The sequence below is a fragment of the Triturus cristatus genome, chromosome 8 (assembly GCF_964204655.1).
Source record: "Triturus cristatus chromosome 8, aTriCri1.1, whole genome shotgun sequence".
Classification (NCBI taxonomy): Eukaryota; Metazoa; Chordata; class Amphibia; order Caudata; family Salamandridae; genus Triturus; species Triturus cristatus.
The window spans coordinates 144,665,977-144,688,774 of record NC_140591.1 but is presented as its reverse complement, the minus strand read 5'-3'; the positions used below and the strand labels follow the sequence as shown (position 1 = coordinate 144,688,774).

At 43.1% G+C, this 22,798-nt stretch overlaps 1 protein-coding gene across 2 annotated transcripts in view; it reads right to left on the bottom strand.

The window, feature by feature from the left end:
* Positions 1-2,959: 2,959 nt before the first annotated feature.
* The window catches only part of LOC146801700 (uncharacterized), a 51,956-nt gene continuing 32,117 nt past the window's right edge, over positions 2,960-22,798 (bottom strand). For both annotated transcript variants that reach the window (XM_085621162.1, XM_085621163.1), the window contains exons 3-4: positions 15,733-15,892; positions 2,960-3,424 (exon numbers count right to left, since the gene is read on the bottom strand). In XM_085621162.1, the coding sequence (XP_085477288.1) occupies positions 3,277-3,424; positions 15,733-15,892 (308 nt within the window). In that variant the 3' untranslated portion in view covers positions 2,960-3,276. The remainder of the gene's footprint in view (positions 3,425-15,732; positions 15,893-22,798) is intronic.

Sequence of the window (22,798 nt, the reverse complement as noted above, 5' to 3'; positions counted from 1 at the left end):
GGTGCGTAGAGTACCGTCCGGGTCGGGAGAGTATGCTCCGAGTGCGGAGGGTACTGTTCGGGTGCGGAAATTACGGCCCGAGTTCGGACGTAAAATTAGGAGTCATAAATGCATTCTGTGAATACCAAAAGTAGTACGTTTATGATTTTGTCTCAGATTAGTTCGGTGAATCGGCCCCAATGAGTACCGATCCCAAAAACCCTTACTCCAAATGACAGTGTCTTCATTGAGTAGGTCAGATAAGTACCCATATCTTTATTATCTGCTGGATCCTCTACTTCATTTAGACATTTTAAAAATTAGAATAGGTCTAAATCCTTTTAAGGCTATTCCTATGTTGTCTGAAAAATATTAAGGAAAACTAAGAATATTGCATATGAACTTTATAAAGAAAATGTTCTACTACTCATGTACTAAAGGATTTCCCTCTTGTTTTAGTTAAGCATCAGACATTTTTAAGAAAGAACATTATTTTAAAAATATAATGCATTGTCTCCCCTTTTCGCGATTGATCTTCTAGTGAGTATTAACTTTTTAAATGTGATTGTGGGTTTGGGGCATTTTTTACGATCATTGAGGAAAATGGATTGTCATGAATTAAAATTTTTAATGGATTTAATTGTTCTGTTTTTTTAAATTGATATTTTAACTAGTGTTCGTTTTTTTAAAAGAAATTGTGACTTTAGGATGCTTTCTATTTTTTATGAGAAATGTGGACAGTCATGAATTAATGCCTCAAGACGTTAAATTGATATTTTAACATATGCGATTCAAGAATTTGTGTTGATCTGTCTTGGTTTTAAGGACTAATGTCCTAATAAACTTATATTTTAACCCTACCTCAGGTGCACAGTTAACAAGTGTGGTAGGCTGCTTGCATTCGCTATTCATGTTCTGTTTAATTTAGAGCTATTTCTCAGGGCTAAATGCATCCTCGCGTCCATTGTAAATGCAAGGAGGCAGATTTGCAACAAGAAAATAGCAGAATTACTCTTCTTGCGTAATTCTGTGTAATTTCGCTGAATTTGTGGGTTAATGTGCGTGGATACGCTGCATGAAATTATGCAAGTTATGACCACCCTTAGTTATGGGTTGTGGAATAGGGTACCACAAATGTTGATGACCAGGGCAAAAGACCCATTTAGTCAAATGTCTTGTCAACAAAAACGGTTCAGAAAGGCAGCTAACCCTGTGAACAACAGACTGGGTTGGCTCTTGTCTATGTATTGGGATTTGGTTGGCATTCAGATCTGACAATAGTGTACTACTGGACACAGCATTTTCTAATTACCAGTGGCAGCTCAAGTATCAAGATATTTCTGTACAATGTTTCTTTACAAAAAGATAAGAAAAAAAATATGTTCATATAGTGAAATATACATAAAAAGTGCTGAGAAAGGTTCTCCCCACATCCCTGGGCATTGCAAGAGTTGAGCCCCCTTGCTAGTTCATCTCAACTGGTCCCCAAGTCCAAGCCTGTATTCTCTTTGTAACTGGATCATTCGTCCTTTGAAGTGAAGGGGGCACCTGACGCTGTAATGCAAGATGCCCCAGAGCCAACCAAAGTGAACTGTTGGTGCAGCCTTGGACCTTGCCGCATACTCACCTTAAGTTCAGAAGTTTGGTCCCTTAAGTCACTGCTAAGTAACTGTATGCTGCGTGTGTTTTTCCTGCATAGCTTAACACTACGCAGAAGTCTTTCAATTCCAATTTAAATTATCAAAAATCACTCAAAATCTTCCTATGCTGAAAAACACACCTCGGCACCTGGACGCCCCAGATTCTCCCGAGGTGAAATGTTGGTGCTGCCTTGGACCTTGCCCAATATTCCTCTCTCAAGCTCTGGGGAAGGGTCCCGTAAGTCGTATGAAGCGTATGATTTCTCCATAGCTTAACATCACTGCAAATGTGTTTTTAATCATAATTGAAAGTATCAAACAGCTGTTTACTTGAAAGTTGCTATTTCAAACAGTACTTACTTTTGAATGAATTTCTTGGTTTTACAAAATATATATAATGAAGTGTTTTTTTCTAATTTGGTCTCAGATATATTCTTTAAGTATGTGTCTCATGTATTGCCTCTGTGAGTACAGCAAATGCTTAGCACTACCCTCTGATAAGCCTAACTGCTCGTCCACACCACTACAAATAAAGCGTTATTATTATCTACTTTTGCCTCTGTATACCAATCTGAGACCCAGTGGAGTCTCTGCACAGTGAACTTTGTTTTAGTACACTGTATAGAGAGCCAGCTTCCTACACCTCCTCACTCAGGTGGGGGACCTTAAACTTACTTTTGGGGAGCAATTTACTAGCCACTGCATTACATATCAAAGATTCAATGTCCTGAGTATGGTAAAGCTAATTTGTGAGATGCAGGCTCATGCAGTTATACCTATCTGTCAGTCAAGCTCGTCAACGAACCTGAGTGACAATAGTGCTGTACCTTCAGCTCTGGCTGTATTCTCATATGGATTGACTTTAATTTTAGCATTTTTATTGAGGGTTCTACACTGCAGAGAATAGGATCGGAAAAGTCAGAGAACTTTGTAATTCTTTGCAAAGTACAAACACGGAGAGGAAGTTCAAGATTCAGAGTAATGAAGAGTAATCCTGGTATCAAATACAAGACAGACATTTTCCTTTACAATATCTCCTAAACTTTGATCTGATTAATATAATTCGTTATGAGGCCACATCTAGGCTCAACTACGCATAACCCATGGAATGAATGTTACCCTATTGCCTACCCTTGCAATGTGCTTTCTCTTCATTGCTTTTCTGGTTACCTAGTATGGCCAAACATGTTATTTTCCCTCTCTACATTGTATTTCTACTTACCTGTAAAGTGATCTTTTGCCCGTGTGGCAAGATTTGCTCTATGTATGCACTAAAAATAATGAATACATAAATAAATATAAGGTATATCCTTTTCAAGATTCATAGAGAGGTACAAACATTTGTATATTTTCAATTTAATGCCTTATTTTCTGCAAACTTTAATATTTTCACTTTTTAGTAATGTTTGGGTAGTTGATAGAAGCCTCATGTGGCAGAGGTGTGCACTGCAATCATCAATCAGCAACATTAACAAGTTCATCAGCTTTTGCTTGTCAGCCTCTGTGAAGGTCTGTGTCAGATGTTCTGAGCTTTCACTTTCTGTGCTTGTATTGTGTAAAGCTGGGCCATCTATGCCTGTGGAACGGCAAAGGACTTGAGCGCTCTTTGGGGGCTAGATCGACAAAAGAACACTTGGGAAGGGTTACTGGGTAAACTCTACTGCGCCTCCTGCTGCAACTCCTTATGATGCTGATGCTTCTTCTTCTTCTTCTTCTGCTCATCCTTCTCCATCTCCTTAGCTATTTCTTTATCGACTTCTGATAGAAAACCGATGATGGGTTTGGCCAGGCCATTCAGCTCAGATCTGGAAAAGAGGCAGTAGTTAGAGTCAGCATGAAGCTAGAGTCTTATGAGCAGATTCATGTTTTCACACCATGCAGTATACAAAATTTGCCCTGCTGTGCTATGTGAAAGGGAGAGAGCAGAACAGCACCAAAGCTATTAAGGTATGGTGCTATTTCTCTTATGCCCTGCCACGTCGCACTTAAGGCTGTTGCAGGGATTCTGCACATACACAGAACTATGCGAAGGAATACGGGACCTCGGTGTATAGTGGCTAAGCCTTCCTACCGCCTCAGTACCCACAATCCCAGGAACGACTAGCTATAGTGTTTCACTCGCTCTCCTAAACAATCACGAAGATGCAAATGATTAGACACCCCAGAACACAACACTCCCGATTCTCTCAGGAATAGCAGTAACAAGACGTACCCTTTCGCTCACTCACTCGTGCTTGTCCACAATAAGAATTGACAGAGACCCTGTTATAGTTTAAAATGTTTACTTTAACTATTGTGCTCTATAACGCAGCATACGAGTCACTATTTATGTTTTAAAACCAAAAAACATAAATAAAACGCATTCCCATTTACAATGCCAATATCTCAAACGTGCGTGAATGCGAAACCTATTGCACTGCAAATGCTTGTTCTTTTTCTGTGTCTGTTTTATGGTCTGGAGGGCCGGTTTTTACTGCTGATTTCTCTGATAATAAAAAAAATGTTGCCGGCATCCATGCAGTCTACCATGTATTTACAAGTTTTTTTAGCTTTCTAATTCACTAATCAATCCGCTGTAATTTTGGTGCGCACGCCAATTTTCTGCCCCTGCAGGTGCTGAATGCTGAGTGGGGCTTCTGAGAGTAGGAAGGTACACAGTGAAGTGGTTATTGTGCTTCACAACTGCCAATGAGGGGACAGAATAGTCCTGAGTGACAGCAGGGAACATCTCCACCTCACCCCACCACCTGGAGCTTGATGTCCACTCACAGATTTCTAGGACATCTTGCTTTGGAGAGTAGGGAACAGATGAAGTTAACTTCACCTCGAGAAAATTTGAAAAAAATGTGTCTGTCTTTGCACAGGGAGAAGATTATGAATTCTCACACGAAGGGTATATTAAGCGTGCACTATTACTTATTTGAAAATTCCACATATCCACTGCTCCATGGACGCGCTTAGAGGTACGAGTCACTGTGGACATCAGCTCACGAAGCGCCTGGTAAAGGGCTTCCTGCTCATTTCACCGTTTTTAAAATTGTTACGTGCTGATATACTGATGTATGTTAATCACTCTGCTTATGGTCACAAATCCCTCTAAAATCTCACCACATCGCCGCATACCTGATTTTTAAAATACCACATTGCACTCACTGCAATCACTTGGTCGCCAAGCGTCTTCCCCGGTCCACCACGGATACTTCCGATTGTGTGGAGGGAATCACGACGCAGACCGGAAGTATTGCAGACTCCATTGAGGCGGTCAGCAGTCTAGTTGTTCAGTTGGCTGCATAAATAGGGATGCTTGCCCAGACGTGCAGCGGACTCGCTTAGAGGTACGAGTCACTGTGGACATCAGCTCACGAAGCACCTGGTAAAGGGCTTCCTGCTCATTTCACCGTTTTTAAAATTGTTCACGAAGCGCCTGGTAAAGGGCTTCCTGCTCATTTCACCGTTTTTAAAATTGTTACGTGCTGATATACTGATGTATGTTTATCACTCTGCTTATGGTCACAAATCCCTCTAAAATCTCACCACATTGCTGCATAACTGATTTTTAAAATACCACACTGCACTCACTGCAATCACTTGGTCGCCAAACGTCTTCCCCGGTCCACCACGGATACTTCCGATTGTGTGGAGGGAATCACGACGCGGGCCGGAAGTATTGCAGACTCCATTGAGGCGGTCAGCAGTCTAGTTGTTCAGTTGGCTGCATAAATAGGGATGCTGGCCCAGACGCGCAGCGGACGCGCGAAGCAGGCGCGCCTAAGGCAAGCCCGTCTGCGCCCGTCCGTGCCTCAACCGGGCCCAGGGCCATGAATCCTGGCCTAAATACCCCAGTCATGCCCAAGAAGTACTTACCCTACTCCACCACCCAGCTAAAAAATATTGGCCACTCCACTAACATCCCCCCCTGCCTTCACCTCCACTCTTGCACTTTAGAAACCAACACAACCTTCAGTTGTCCCGCTTGCCCTTATATGCTTAACGTTAATGACATCTATAACATCTCAGAAGAAACCCGGACCCGACAAATTCACTCCAAACAGGATGACATACATTCGGCACTTGTAAACTCATGCTCCCTCCCCAAACACAAATATGAATTAGCAGACTTCCTAATCAATCATATCCTAGACATCTTATTTATAACGGAAACATGGGGAGACCCCTCGTCTGGCCCAGACTTCTGTACCGCAACCCCAGAAGGTTTTTGTGTAGTTAGGCAGGACAGAAATAATAAGAAGGGGGGTGGTCTGGCTATAATGCATCGAGACAAATACTTGGTAAGGACAGAGACACTCCCTAGCACGACCTGTGAAGCTATAACATTCTCCATAAAAATCAACAACTCCCAAACCTTCACAGGAACCCTCCTATACCGCCCCCCAGGCCCGCAAGCAGGGTTTCTCACCTCCCTGGGCAGCCTGCTGGAACCCGTAGCAGGGGAAGCGGACTTCACCATTCTAGGTGATTTTAATTTCCATCTGGAAAACCTTGACGATAAGGATACAGTAACCCTACTCACAGAACTAGACGCTATCAACCTCCGACAATTGGTTACCAGCCCCACACATAGAGCCGGTCACACGCTAGACGGGCTCTTTACAAATAATACCAATCTATCCATTACCAAAACTCTACCCCTGACCTGGACTGATCACTGGGCAGTGTTATTCAACATCCTGACAAATAAAACCTCCCCCCCACTCATTCCTAGAAGGCCTACACAATTTAGAGCCTGGAGCCAAGTAGACCAGCAGCTTTTTAACTCTCAATTCTCAGTATCCAACTACGAGCCCACAGCCGATCCCACACTAGCCTCCTCCAAATACTCAGACTGGCTGAACAATGCCTTTAAAGCACTCGTACCTACACAAAATCTCTCAAAAACAGAACGTCACCATCAGCACCTTGGTTTTCTGAAGCCCTCAGATTAGAAAAACAACGCTGTAGGAACCTCGAGAGACACTGGCGCAGAGACTATAACACTTCCGACAAAACGCGCTATAAAGATGCAATCCACCAATACAAACAACTCTTGATTGCTGAGAAAAGCAAATACTACACCAATCAAATAGAAGCAGCCCAAGACTCCACTAAACGCCTCTTTCAGGTAGTCTCCAAACTATCAGGATCCACAATAAACCCCCCACCAGCACCTACCATGGACCTATGCAATGCCTTGGCCAGTGCATTCCAAGACAAAGTTAGCAAAATATATGATAACTTCACCACGCAACCAAAAATAAATGATCACCCAAACTTTCCCGACAATAGTGACAATTCTCCTTCCTTACTGCATTTTTATCAAGTCTCACCCAAACAAATCAAAGACCACATCCTAACCATAAAATCAGGCTCTCCAATGGACCCATGTTCACCCTCGGTATTAAAACTCATCCCTGATCTACTAGCCCCTAACCTCACAAACATCTGCAACGCCATGTTTGACACCGGTATCTACCCCATAGCTTGGAAAAGGGCAACTATTAAACCCCTGCTGAGGAAGCAGCCCCTTGACCCACTAGACACTAAAAACTATCGACCCATCACAAACCTCCCTTTCCCAGCAAAAATCTTTGAAAAAATAATGAACACACAACTAGCTCACTACATTGAAGAAAATAATCTCCTGGATGAGACAAAATTTGGCTTCAGGAAAGGCCATGGGAGAGAGACCGCCCTCATTAAGGCGGCAGATGAAATCAGAGCCACCCGAGACCAAGGTGGATCAGCAGTCTTGATACTGCTGGATCTATCAGCGGCCTTTGACACGGTCGACCATGCCACTCTGAACGACCGTGTCTCAAACATAGGCGTCAAACTTAAAGCCAAGGAACTATTGGCCTCCTTCCTGTCCACAATAACAACAAGAGGGTGAGGGAAAATCACTCTTGATCCCCCTGGTTAATAATAAATCAACAACAAGCCGAGCAGGACGAAGCCAGGTATTCCACGGGAGTGTGCGAGCATGGAAATACTATAGCTCACTACCCCCCTCTCGGACCCATGACGCTAACAATACCTTTGTACTGAGCGTTACTAGCCCCTGAATTATAGGATGGCTTTTTGCGGTATAAGAGTAAGTTGTACCGTATAATAACACCACTGGTTAGGGTGCACCTTAGCGTGTGCATACCGCCGTGGTGCTCCCCATGGTCCTGACGAATGCTTAGCCAACTAGGCATGTTAAGCAGAAACATGTTGACCTATCCATAATTAGGACGAGCCTTGTCCCACCTAATAGGCCGGCTCTTGTCCGACTCACTTGCTTTTATCCGGTTTTTGGTTTGCCAGAATTAAATTGGTTATTGGTTAAAACCAGTTACCTTTTAAACTTTCACCTTCCGTTCTATCACAACCAGCTCCGCTGTAATTCAGGCGTTGCAGCACACCAGAGAGGCATTCGGCCTCTCTGGTGGGAACCCGATGATGAAGCATGTCACCAACTAGGTTGGTGAGTGAGGGTTCTTTTAAAACACTATTTTGGTTTTTGCCCACGCCTTTTCTCTTGGTTTGCTCCTTACCTAACTCCTTCCTGTCCAACCACACTCAGCTGGTGAGTCTCGGCGAATTTAATTCCCCCCCCATTTACCCTCCCTTGCGGTGTGCCACAAGGATCATCCTTGAGTCCGACACTGTTTAATATCTATGTGTCGGACCTGGCAAAGGTAATTTAAAACTCATGGGATGAGGCTGACATCCTACGCCGACGACACACAGCTGGTGCTTGCAATTAACAACGACGGAGAGGCAATTGCAGCTAGTTTTCAAACTTGCATGCTTGCTATCAGTTCCTGGATGGCTAAGAACTGTCTAAAGCTGAACTCCGATAAAACGGAGGTAGTGATCTTTGGCAAATTACATCCAGCATGGTCCCCTACTTGGTGGCCGACCACCTTGGGACCTCCACCCCTCCCTGTACCTAAAGCAAGAAACCTAGGGGTCATATTCGATGACAAACGAACCTTCTCAGCTCACACAAACGCCATCGTCTCATCATCTTTTTACAGTATCAGAATGATCAAAAAACTGCTACCTTTCCTCCCCCCAAGTGCAGGAAAAACACTGGTTAGTACGCTAGTAATGTCAAAAATCGATTACTGCAATGGCCTGCTCATTAATGCCCAGCAAAAGATTACCAACAGATTACAGATGGTGCAGAATGCCGCCGCCAGATTAATAACAGGCACCCCCAAGTACAACTCAATTTCCCCGGTGGTTCGGAGTCTGCACTGGCTACCAATAACAAGCCACATCAAGTTTAAGGCCCTCTGCATTGCCTTTAAGGCCATTCACAACACCGGACCAGACTTTCTGAAGAAAGCATTCTGCGCCCATGTGCCTAATCGAACCTTACACTCCTCAACCGCCAACCTGCTGATGATTCCTCGCATATACAAGGCGTCTTGGGGTGACAAGAGATTCACTGTTGCCACTGCCAAATTGTGGAACTCCCTCCCCCAGCACATTAAAGCTTGCCCAACGCTACCTGCCTTCAGGAAACTCATAAAGACCTGGCTTTTCAATCAATGAGCATCCCACTGAACAACGACTCCTTTTCAGTCCGTAGCGCCGAGACACCCACAGGTATTTGCACGCTTTATACATCGCTTAAATAAATAAATAAATAAATAAATGGATCTCATTCACAAGAAACTGACGCATCGACATTGATGCGTCAGTTTCCTTGTTCCAGCGTCAAATGCTCTTGCGACACAATGGATGCGCTGTATTTACAATACAGGGTACCATGGAGCAAAGATTAACAGACGCGTCAGAAATTCTGATGCATATGTTGGCGCAAAAGTGACAAATTGCTGGAGTTGGTTGTAAAACTGACGCAACCCCAGCAATGCGTCAGAACACATAGATGAGTCCCATTGTAAAAGCCCTGCTCCAATCCTTACGCTGGGTCTGAGCAGAAGCAGGGATTTTGACGCAGTCAGGTCGCAGGGTGACACAGTGAAAGGTTGTACATTTCAGTGTGCCACTTCTATGCAGCTTTTTGCATGGATTGCCTACCATGCATACATTACACCTGGTGCAGGGCTCTAGAAACTGATGCATTGGATATAATGTGTCGGTTTGTAGATATGGCGCAGTGTGGGGCACTGATTGCGCTGCATCAAAAAAAGTGACGCAGCAGCGGCGCAAGGGGCTTGTAAATAGGTGCTCATGTTTCTGTGCTGAGCTATCTGCCTTCCTTGAGTGAACTTATGGAGTTCTCAAGAAAGCAGATTCGAAGCAAGAAAATGCAAGGTTCCATTATGTGTTTATGCACATCATTATGGTCAACTAATACTGCAATGGGATTGCATTCAGTCCATCCTCTGGGACTTGCAAGGAGCAGTGGGTGGTAGTAATGGGGCTTTTACCATTCCTCAAAACTCACATTTGAATATATTAATGTTTTTTGATTGCAGCTATGGTAGAAAAGCATTGAATGACTACCAACTGCTAAGGGAAAGAGGTAATTGTTCACAAAGTCCAGGGTGGACAGCTTCTGCTATTAGAGGCATAGTGGTTAGAGGCATAGCGGTGCATTTCTTACAGTGCCTTTTCTGCAATGCAACCAGAATTTGTAATACTTTGGCGCTCGTCCCTTTAAGAGACAGGGTCTGCCATCTTGGCCCATTTCCAACAGATAGCAAGGACAGGAATCTGATGCCTCTTAATTCCATTCGGATGGGACTTCACATATAGATGTGTGCACCAAGTTGCTTAGTCCAAAAGAACCACGGCGGAGAACAGTTGTTGTAGATACATTTCTTTACAAAACAAGCATTGGCAAAGCTAATAGTAGCTGAAAATAAGAAAAGAGCACTGTGACGTGGCCATCACGTCATATTGTAGGTGCGGGCCAACACAGATACACCTGGCTACATATTGAGGCACACTAAAGTATACAAAAAGTGATGGATGGAGGCTTATATTAATCTCAGTCACTGGTGCTTACTATAAGCTACATCCCAACCCATTGTTATTTTGCACACTATGCCACCTCAGTTACTACCTAGCTATATGCAAATCAGTCCTGACCCTGCTCCAATGGGAACAGTCCAGGCCAAAATGCCAGCCCTACGAGATCTATTGGCTTTAGCAATTACTTTATAGCCATGCTGTACAGCAGTGGAGCTGCTGTGCAGTATGGCTGATAACAATGTAAATGGCACTATGACGTGGCCGCCGGGTCATTTTCTTCTTTATATTTACACTCCGAGATGGATTAGTACAGGAAAAGTTGCCCGAAATGTGCTTATTTTATATAGCGCTAATGCCTATTTTTGTATTTAGTTCTAATGCACTTTTTAAATAAACAAACAAACAGGCAAGTGGATTGAGAATGAGGAGCAGGCAGGGACAAGGAAATAGAAGAAGGGCAGGAGATAAGGATTGGGGTGGGGGCAGGACAGACAAGCAACAGACAGCACTGGGGAAGCACACTGGACCAGCGTCATTTTAGCTCCTTCCTTACACGTCACAGATATGCAATATTCACGTGCACCCTGCACTATACACTCTGTGTGCCTTAACTTTCTTGATATGCAGTGAAGTAACAGTCCAGACCAAACTGCCAGGCCTATGAGATCTATTGGCTTTGGCAATTACATTATAGCCATGCTGTACAGCAGGGGAGCGGCTGTGAAGCATGGCTGATAATAACGTTAAAAAAAAGCACTATGACGTGGCCGCCGGGTCATTTTCTTCCTTTTATCGACCTCTCAGAGGTGGATTTGTACAGAAAAAGTTGCCTGAAATGTGCTTTTTTGATATAGCATTAACGCATTTTTTGTAATTTAGCACCAATGCATTTTTTTAAATAAACAAACAGAGGAGTGGGTTGAGAGTAAAGAGCAGGCGGGGACAAGGAAACACAGAAGAAGGGCAGGAGATGAGGATTGGGGTGGGGCAGGACAGACAAACAAGAGACAGCAATGGGGAGGCACACTGGACCAGTGTCATTTTAGCTCCATCCTTACACATCACAGATACACAATATTTACGTGCACTTAGCACTGTCCACTCTGTGTGCTTTAACTTTCTTAATATGCAGTGAAGTATTCACCTGTACTATTGTGATGGTTTACTGTAGAACATTAGAGATTCATAAATGTGTGCATATTATTGTTTACCCTAACCATGAAGAAATGTAGTTCTCACACATATTTAAATTTATGATTCAAGTTATGCTGCAATTATTTGAAAGTGCATTGTTGATGAGTCATTTACTTAAGTACATCTATATTGCTGTAGTTATTTTTAAGTTATAGGTGCACATATATTGATGTAATCAAAGTGCACAATCTAGTGTTTAACCAAGCTAATTTAACTAGGATTGAATTTTGAAATGTATTTTTCTGTTTGTCTTGCACGTTCGCTCCTCTTCAGACATTATTTCAAGGCTTCGTTAGTTAAAGAATGAAGAATAGTCTAGTAGCGATAGAGAGGACTTAGAAGAAAATCTTGGTAGAGCTGTGGTAAGCTAATGGACAGAAGAAGCATCCTATTAATCAATAAATCAAACAATGTATTGTATAGCACGGTTAATCGCCAGTGAGGGTCTCCAGGTGCTAGGTTGAAAAACCAGGTCTTGAGTCTCTTCCTGAACTATTCCAGTGAGGGTGATGTCCGAAGGTGGAGCGGAAGGACGAGGTAGGAGAAGGAACGGCCTCTAATGCGGCTTTGGGTGGATGCTCAGTGTCTGCGCAAGGGTGAGTTTGGCTGAGCAAAGGTGTCTGGATAGTTGGTGGAAGTTCAGGCGGTGGTTGATTTATGGTGGTCCTAGGTAGTGGATGGCTTTGTAGGCATGTTGTGTCGGTATCATGAATTGGCATGTTTCTGATGGGAAGCCAGTGGAGGCTCCTGAGATGTGGGGTGATGTGGGTCCATTTGGGCAGGTTGAGGATGAGTTTAGCCGCTGAGTTCTGTATCATCTGTAGTATCTTCATGAGTTCAACAATGGTTCTACTGGAGTTTTCACAATGCTGACACCTTCATTCATTTCTAAATTCTCCTGCACCTTTTCCGGTTTTAACCCCTTGAGTGCCCCGCCCTTTCCACGCCCTGTGCCGGGCGTTTCATTAGCGGGCGGGGCTCATGACGAGATAGTCTCGTCATGGGCACAGCGCAACCGCGGCCCATGACGAGACCATCTCGTCATGGGCACTCAAGGGGTTAAACTACCTTTATTTAGACTAAGAGCTGTATTAGATGGTTTTAGAATCTATTCATATTTTGGAGGGAGGAGCGGAGTAACTGGAGAGTCATCCAATTCTATATTCTGGCGTCTGTATTGTTTTGACTGTCATTACTTTCTGTTTCATAACGTCAAGATGGAAACTGCTTCGACAGCTTAATTTTCTAGTCGTGTTTCTTTACATTTACAGCATGTTCTTGATTTTTACAACTATTGGATTGATTACTAGTATGTAATAAACCTACTTATCTTAGATTTCAATCCTAGTTCTTAATGTGTGGCCAAATGGGTTACACAAAAATGTAATTGTTTGTCTGAATGCCAGCTCCCTTTGCCTCTCAGTCAGGGCTGACCTATAGCTGAAAATAATGTGAAAAAGCACAATGACGTAGCATCGCTTCATTATGTATGTGCGCACCAATACAGACTCACCTGGTTACATAATGAGGCACACTAAAGTATACAAAAAAGTGATAGATCAAAGGCTTATATTAACTTCAGTCACTGGTGATTACTCGAGGCTACATGTTATGTTATGTTATGTTATAAAATTTGTATAGCGCAACTGTTACCCGTAGGTGTCCTGGCGCTGTTTTGGAAGTCCTCCTTCAGTTCAGTGAGTTAACCTAATTGCCTATTAATACGCAAATAGCCAGGTTTTTAGTGCCTTCCTGAAGCTAAGGTGATCCAGAATGCCTCTAAGGTGTGGTGGTAGCGTATTCCAAGCCCTAGTAGCTCCAACCAGGAAGCTCCGACCACCCCAGTTTGTTTTTCTCGCTGGTGCAATTGTGGCCAATTTGGCCTCAGCGGAGCGCAATGCTCTCTTGGGTTTATACCAGTGGATGTGCTTGGTAAGGTATGAGGGCCCCTTACCCTGAAGTGACCTATGCGCTATGCACATGGCTTTAAACAAAATACGTTTTTTTACTGGAAGCCAGTGTAATTTTTTAATTTCGGGTGAGATGGCAGCATACTTGGGGATTCCTGTGATAAGTCGAGCAGCTGCTTTTGAAGCAATTGAAGTTTATTCAAGAGCCCTTCCCGCATATTTAAATAAAGGCTATTACAATAGTCCAGTTTTGAGAGCGCAAGTGCTGATACCACTGTTCTTAAACTCTCTTTGGGAAGAAGGGGCAGAATTTTTTTGCAGGATTTTAAAGTAAATGAGTAGGCCGAGACCACCGCATTGACTTGATCTTTGTAGGATAGCTGATTATCTATCATTATCCCTAGATTTTTTACTTTCCTGCTGGGTGTCGGAAGTAGCCCCAGTGAATCTGGCCACGATCCCAATCTATTTTTATTTTGCACACCATGCCACCTCAGTGTGGACCCAACTATATCCAGTCCTGACCCTGCTCCAGTGGGAACAGTCAAGGCCAAACTGCCAGGCCTATGAGATCTATTGCCTTTGTCAATTACTTTAAAGCCATGCTGTGCAGCATGGCTGATAATAACCTAAATAAAGGCACTATACCGTGGCTGTTGGGTAATTTTCTTCTTTACATTTATGGATTTGAGATGGTTTAGTACAGAAAAAGTTGCCTGAAATGCGCTTTTTTTATATAGCTCTAATGCTTTTTTGTTTTATATAGCGCTAACACACTTTAAAAAAAAAAAAACCAGGAGTGGGTTGAGAGTTAGAAGAGCAGGCAAAGGACAAATGAACACAGGAGAAGGGCAGGAGTGAAGGATTGGGGTGAGGGCAGTACGGACAAGCAAGAGATAGCAATGGGGAAGCACACTGACAATGTAGAGTGGGGGACGGGAAGCACTCAAACCGATGAAGGATGGGGTTGGGAAGTACACGAACAATGGAGGGGGGAAGTACACAGACTACAAAGGGCAAGGATGGGGAAGCATACGGACAACTGAGGGCGGACAGAGAGGTGGAAGCACACAAACAACGGAGGGTGGAAAGGATGGTGGTGCAAACGGACAACAGAGCGTGGCAGGTGGGGATGGGGAAGCACATGGACAATGTACAGTGGGTGGAGAAGCAGGAATGGCTATGGAAGGTGGGCAGGTTGGGAGCAAGCAAGAGTGGTAACTGAGGAAAGATAAGCCGAGAAGCACAAGGTTGAAAAAGAGGAACCGGAAGTACACCAGGGAGATGGTTGGAAAACACATGCACTCTCATAAAATGCCTAACCAATATGCTTAAACAAAAAGAAAAAAGTAGTGCCTGAAAATGAAGCAGTGTACAGACAGAAGTAATGGGTCCATACAACAGGGGATGGACAAACACTAGAAGAGGAAGGAAAGCCCATGGAAGCTGATGAATAAGAATTAAGCAAATGAGAATGATAATAAACCCAACCAGTGGTAAGCAATGGGTGGGCTTTAAGCCCACGGTAGGGTAACAATATGTAACAGTTAGCGCAAGACATGAAAACTCTACAGAGAAAGGTTGTTCTGAACGTAGTGCATTTTAGTCGAAAACTTTCAAGGGATTAAGAATAATAGAGAGGGTAAAATGGAAAGGGAAAATGTATAGTTTATAGTACAGGTCAGGCATGGAATGAAGGTTAAGGTTGGCCTTTACACTCAGTACGGTAGGGTTCAGAGTTTAGGATAGAGTCTAGTTTTAATGTAAAGAGAGGTCAAAAAGGGTGGGTGAAACACATTTTCGGTGTAAAGCAATTAATTGCAGCAGTTTTGTTGATGGTATCCGCTTTAGATGTGTAGGCGCGTTTCTTTCTGTTGTTTCTCTGCTGTACTTTCTCATGTAGGTACTATTCAGTAAAGGTGTTCATTGCAATGGGTGCGTCATTGCTTGAGAGCACACAGTGTGACTAAGCACAGTGAGACAAGTATCTTATAGGTCTACTAAGTACACCACATAACACACATTTTAAAGTACTCAGGCACAATGAAAATGAAGGTTGCCGTTTTTCTGTACTTTACCTTAATTTTTCAATGTAATACGATCGACCGATTTCCTCAATCATTTTTCCCATTGTTGGGGCGAAGCTTCTAAAATAGTCATTAATACAGGCTGCTATTTTGTCTGGGAAGGCGTAAGGCAAGTCTTTACTTTCGTCAGGAATGGCCCTCGCATCCACTTCTGCAGAACGGGGATACAAGTAAGACGAGGTAGGGTGAGAAGCAATGTAAGTAGTTAGAGAGAGAAACTACAGAAAGCAAGAAACAGAACAGAAAAAGTTAGAAAGGAGAAGGTGAGAGAGGTCAGGAAGAAGAAATGTGAGATTGAGAGTGAGAGATTGAGAGGAAAAGAAATCGCCCCAAAATGCTGTTTGATCTGATTAAACTTCAATCCAATAACACTCCCATTCAATCGTCATTCATCTCCAGTCCACAACCAAACTCTGAGGACTTTGCCTCCTTCTTCCTTGAATAGTCTCACAAGATCAAATCTGATCTAAGGTCTGCCCTGATCGATCTATCGTTCATACCAGCCTCCCACCTGCCCCCGCAATCCCATCTCGCAGCATCTCACGCCCCCTAAAAACAGTGCTTTTTGGAGGCAATTTTCAACCTTCAACGATACATCAATTCTCAACTTTCTTTCTACCCTCAAACCCTCAAATCACTTCAATGATCCCCTTCTCTCCAAGTTCTTCAAAGGGATGATAAGGTCCCTTGTACCACTGTGGACCAAGATCGTTAATGCCTTCCTACTTCAAGGGGAGATCCCTGACTGCTTAAAGTCCGGTCAGGTTTTGCCCATTCTCAAAAAACCTATGGCTGATCCAAAGGATCTCAATAACGTCTGACCAATCACAAACATCCCAACTCTGGCAAAGCTCCTTGAGAAATGTGTTCATGTACAACTGTGTAACCACATTTAGGAAGTCCAGCTTCTTGATCAATTCCAATTGGGCTTCCGTCAGGGTCACAGCACCGAAACAACCATCGCTCATATAGTTGATGACACTCTTACAATGCTAGATTGGAACAAATCCTGCCTATTAATCCTACTCTACCTCTCATCAGATTTTGACACTGTCAAACATGACAATCTGCTGAGCCTTCTGGAACGTAGGATGGGGCGCTCCGGCTCAGTACTAAAATGGTTTGCCTCAAGGAAATAGAGAACTCTTAAATGAAGGTCCTTCTCCCTCAATGACATCAATCCACTTCATTTCATCTATACACACCTCAACAACTTTGTGTGAGAAAAACAAAACATTGGGGCACATTTATCAAGGCACATTTATCAAGGCTTTGTGCCAGTGAAAAGTCACAAACAGTGAAGCAAACCAGTGCAAAGTCTCGATAAACAATTATTTTTTGTGCTCACAGTTTGATGAAGGCAACACAAATAGCCAATTTGCATTACTTTATATAAAGAAGTGTTCCATGGGTGTTTCCATGATCCAACCCACAGGTTTTTGACCCATGGCTCTGCATACGAACATTGGTGACAGTGAGTTGTGTTCATGTACTCAGTAAGATGTTTTTTTCTCTCCCCCTTGGTGCCCCCCTCGATGGGGCCTGTGAAACGATCTTCCCAACTAATGTTTCTGTCATGACCATAGATATACCAACTATTATACAAGCCATGTGGAAAGACAGCCTGGCTAAAGACATTACAATTTATTTTCTCACAGAATTTGTTCGTAATGGGTGGCCCAATAGAATGAGTGATTTTGTTTGGAATCAGTGGCCCAACAGAATGAGTGAATTACTTGAAGTTAATAAGCAATTCTGGGAAGTCAGAAATGAGCTTTCTTTACGATGTGACTTAATATTGAGAAACTTGGTACATGAAGTCTCACTAAGGCTAGAGTGAGTGCTGCTTATTGGTTGGCAAACATGGATGTGATGTTGGAGTATAAAGTAAGAGACTGCTTGTGGGTTGAGTGATGAATTTAAATCCATTCAAAATCCTGCTTCATCCCCAGTGGTGGTCCAATTTAAACTGCGGGACAATGTAGGTTTGGACATAATTGGAACAATATACAGACACAATGTTGTAAAAAAAAATCACATTTGTTTTAGTGGATTATTACTTTCAGTATGTCATATACGAAATGGTGAACAATATTACTACCAAGGATTTGTTGGAATGTTTGTCTGAGTTTTTTCTATTGAAGGCATTTCTAGCACATTAATAAAGGCTGCTGGTAATCAATTTACCTCTGACTCCATGAAAGATTTCCTGGAAAACATGTCTAAATGTCACCAGAGAACAGCATTATATTGCCCAAGGGCTAATGGGTTGGTGGAAAGGGTCACTAAGATGATGAAGGAATGTATCTAACTAGCTAATGCATCTCACATTTCTGTTGAAAATCTTTATGGGACATGTTATGGTCATATCATATCACACCCAGTTCTGTTACTGATATTTCTCCCAATTATTTCTATCAGAGGAAGGGAACCATGTATGAAATTGACTAACTGGCTAAATGGCGGCGATCTAATTTGTTTACAACATCACATTGTTAATGAGAGAATTAAGGGACATCAAAACAAATATAAGTATAGCCATGATATTGATCATGGTGTAAAAGAGCAAGAGTGGCAGGTTGGAGGCATGGTGGCAATCAATCAGCCTGACATCTGTAAGGGAAAAAGTTCTGTGTTTTCCGAACCACTTACAGCTAAAGAGTATAAGAGAAATGTTGGCATTCTAGAGGATGGTCGCACTTGGAGTGTGGAGAGATTGGTCAAATGTCCTATGAAACCTAGTTCAGACAGTGGTATATCAATAGACCATAAAAACACCATGAATAGAACAAACGGGAATATTGAAAACCCTTGAGCCAGAAAGAAGCCAGGATTGCACAAAGACTTAAATGAATTTTGAATACTTTGTCCTTAAAAGTTGTCTTTATATTTTGATATCTAATTCCATTTTTGATCTCCATTAACAAATTCGATTTTTAGACCTCTGTTTTATTTACTGAGACTGCATTTTTTCTTCTTATTGCATAACTGTCCAATTTTGCCTGTATATTAGGTTTTGTCCCTTTTAATTCTTCCTCTTCTATTTATTGCAGGGAGATGTGTTGTATTCCTGTACTCAGTAAGATGGATCATTCTCTTCCTCTTTGTGCCCACCTCTTTTACCCTCTTCAATAGTTTGCCCCGTTGGGAGTGTTATTTACATTTTGGTGACTGGATTATTTTTGGGATTTTAATTCAAATGTTGGTGATATGATTATTGCTGACACTGGAGCAAAGTTATCTCTTCGATTGTGTCTTTGGACTTAAAATTATCATGCCGCAAATGTGTGCGAATGGTGCCTGGAAGCCTGGAAGAGTGCCAATGCTTGGGAAGAGAGGAGTAGCACACTGTCCTGCTGTCTCCCTCTCAGGCAATGCAGTGTAGCAGCTTTGGTTGTTGGGTGCATTGAGTCACTTAATCGTAAATCTGCCACCCTTGCCTTGTGGTTTTTAGAAACTGAAGGAGCTCAAATAGCTTTACTGAGGTAGAAAGGGAGCTTGGGGCCTCAATGCACTTCTGCCACTTTCAACGCTGCAGTGTTGCTAGCTGTGTCCCTGTGAGTGGCGCAGACTGTGTAATGCAAGCAAGGGAAATGGACCCCCGGTTCAGTATTAAAAAAAGATACTTGGAGTGCAGGGAGCCCATCACATTCCTTGTCCTTGGTGTTACTGCACTTGCTGCAATAATGATAGCCGCAGGCCTGTTTACCAGTTTCCAAGTTCCCCATTATACCTGTCTTTCCTTCTCTCCTCCCTCTTGCAATCCCTTTCTCATCTCTTTCGTCCCAATTCCATTCCTCTCTCTCTCTCTATCTCTCGCTCTCTCTCTTTCTGTCACTCTCTTCCCTCACTTCTGTCTACAACTCTTCCTTATCTTCTTACTTCTCTCCAATAACACTTTTTTCTTTCTGGTTCCTTTTCTTGCCTTGTCCCTTGCCTCCTTTGCTCCTCTTTCAGTCTGATCCTTAGCATCTTCTCCCATTCTGTTAAATGTTTCCCTCTTCACTTTCACCCTCTCATTTTCTTTCATCCCTTTCCTCTTTTCCATTTCTACCTTATCTTATAATCCCTCTGCACCCCTCACTCAGTCCTCCCCAAAGCGTCAACAAATAACCAGGCCCCAGGCAGGCTCTGTGTTCTGAAAGTGAAAGCTCTAAACTGACAGCAATTAGTGCAGGGCAGACTAGGCCAAATCCCACCTCTGGGGCCCGGTGGCACTGCACTTGCTGCACCACTGGTAGTTACACCCTTGGCTCCTGTATGACTTCTTGTCCCCTCCCCCCCATTCAGTTCCTCTGTTGTCTGTGTATCAGCACTGTCGCTCTCAGGTCCTCGATTGGGTCGAATTCCTCTCAGTGGTCTCTGGACAGTGCGACCCTCCTTCACCCTCTTGGTCTTCCAATGGATAGTGCTGTGAATCTCAGGGCCCAGCACACACTGATCTTGTGTGCATGTGAGAGTGTGTGTGTGTGTGTTTGAGCCTCTGTGTTTGTGGTCCCAGTGTTCCACTACTAGCTGGTTCTATCTTTTGTCAGGAGGTGTGCTTACCATCATGTCAGGTTCATGCGCGAGAAAGCAGTACCTTAACCCCTTCGATGCGTGTGACGGAGCGGTTCCGTCATGCGCGTCGGTTGCGCTGTGCGGATGACAAAACCGCTCCGTCACGGCCCCGCCCGAGCACGAACCCTTCAGCACAGAGCGGTAATCCGCGCCGCGCTGAAGGGGTTAAAACTATCTACACCGAGGGCCAGCCAGCAAAGAGAACGATTCTAGCCATTACAGAGTATGTTCACTGGCTGATTTGATGCTGCTTGTGTGTTGTGAGTGCAAGCTTCAGTGTATCGGCAGTGAACAACACTTCCCAATAGACCACAGACTCTCACGTACCTAGAGAGATGGCAGCTATCTTGAGTTTGCAGGTATAGCTTTCCTTGTGTTGCTTGTGTTCTTTCTACTCAATTTGTGCTACAGTGTTGCAGTAGCCAGACTTCACTAAATGGAAGTTGGTTTTCAAGAGTCATGGGGGCATATCTTCAAGGCGGCGATAGAAAATTATCGCCGCTTTTGCGGCCGTTTTCGGCCGAAAAGCGACGATAATTTTATCGCCTAATTAGCTAGGTCACGCTAACGCGTGAAACCTTGCATTAGCGCACGAAATCTTAACGCCCAGCTTTGCATCTCTAATGAGATGCAAAGTTTGCATTCCTGACCTAACATGACAGGAGAAATGTCGCTAAGCGACATTTCTCCTATCATCAAGCCCCACGCTATGAAGCATAGCGGCAAGAAAAGTAGCGATAACCCCTGTTATCGCTACTTTTTATCGCTACTTTCCTTACGCCTGCTTCAGGACTGACTTAGCCATGATATCCTATGGAGGGTGGATATCATGGCTAAGTTTGTGAGGCCCTATCAACAAGCTAACGCCACATTTCGTGAGATTATCGCTGGGTTTTCAGCGATAATCTCACGTTAGGCAGTTAGCGCTAGGATTTTTATCGCTTTTGAGATAAGCGTTGCTAATAGCACACTATCTCAGCGATAAAAATCCACGTTAGCCGGCGATAATTATCCTAGCGCTAAGTGCGCTTAGCGATAATTATCGCCGGTTGTTGCTGATATGCCCCATGGCTTTTTTTTCCACTAAGAATTGGATTACGGGCAATTTGATTCTCAGAGAAGCATACTGAAGTTGTGTGTAATTTGCATGTTAACTTTCAGCCATTTTGTTTGTTTGTTTGACCTCTAAAGACTGGGGTTATATGTTTTGTTAAAATTCCTGTGATGGAACAGGACTGAAGCAAAAAGGACATTTCATATGTATACAAATCTTAACACAAACAATTTATGAGGTATTAGAGTTCCAGTATACAAATGGGAATTGCAGAATGTTAATGATGTTTATTATGTTTTCAGTTTACAGGAATCAAGTATCAAGTATATTCATCTTTCGAAAGAGAGTGTGTGGTGAAACAGCTTGAGGTAGTTATTCTAACATAGGGAGAAGAGCAACTGTATGTATGATTTGCAAGATATTCAATCCTCCTTATGTTTAACTTTCAGGAATTCACATTACTGTGTCGAAGCATGTAAAGTTGGTTATGCAGAGATATTACTAAGGTATATCATTTCAACATTACACGTAGATTCAGAGTTCTGTTGAGGAATTACTTAAAATATCCCTTTATCGTATAGAGATCTACTGCAGCCTGCAGCCTTCCTTGACACCGGAAGTGACGAGACAGAATGTGGAGGCCTGTGTCTCTTATTTCTCTCTTATTTCATCCTCCCCTCCCTGATTCAACCACCAGCTCTCACGATCCACTGTATTTGGTGGAGATGGAAAAAGCGCATCACTGCCACTTGGATCTCGCACAGATTAGGGAAAAACCTGACATCTTTGTCAGCTTTGAGTCAGGATTCATAAAAAGGTTTTACATTAATTAATTTTTTACTATTATTTCAGGAATGTGCAACTCTATCAATTTACCCTGTCGCAGTAATTTTTAATTAGACATGTTTTCTGATTTCGCTTTCAAACTCAAATAAAACAACTGTAACTTAAAAAATAAAATGACCGAGATAGGTGGATATTTTCTGGGAGGGCTGGTCACTGAAACCGAACATTTCCTAGCCTGCCACCCTGAAAATAAAGATACTCTTATCTACCTGTGGGTCTGCTGAGGATCATGCCTGTTCCTTGGGCATCTTTGGCAAGGCCAAGCTGAGGCATCAGTCCAAACTGAGGAGTGCAAGAATTCTCCACCCTGAGCTCTAGGCAGTGTTTCCCTAATTCTAAACTTTGATCGCATGCTGCTGAAATGATTATTATTCAAATGTAGAATTACTGCTAGCAATGAAGGGGAGATGCTGAGAGGTGGTTCTATTCATTTGGGGGCATTGCAGAGCGCCCTTACTAGAGATTTGCAGAGTTGCAACATGGACCCTTGCTTGTAAAGTTGCATTCCAGTAAGTGTTACAGGTGCAGGATTTGGCTACTAAATTGTAATATATTGCATTGACTCTAGATAGCCAGTTTTAGTTTCTCACTTCTGGA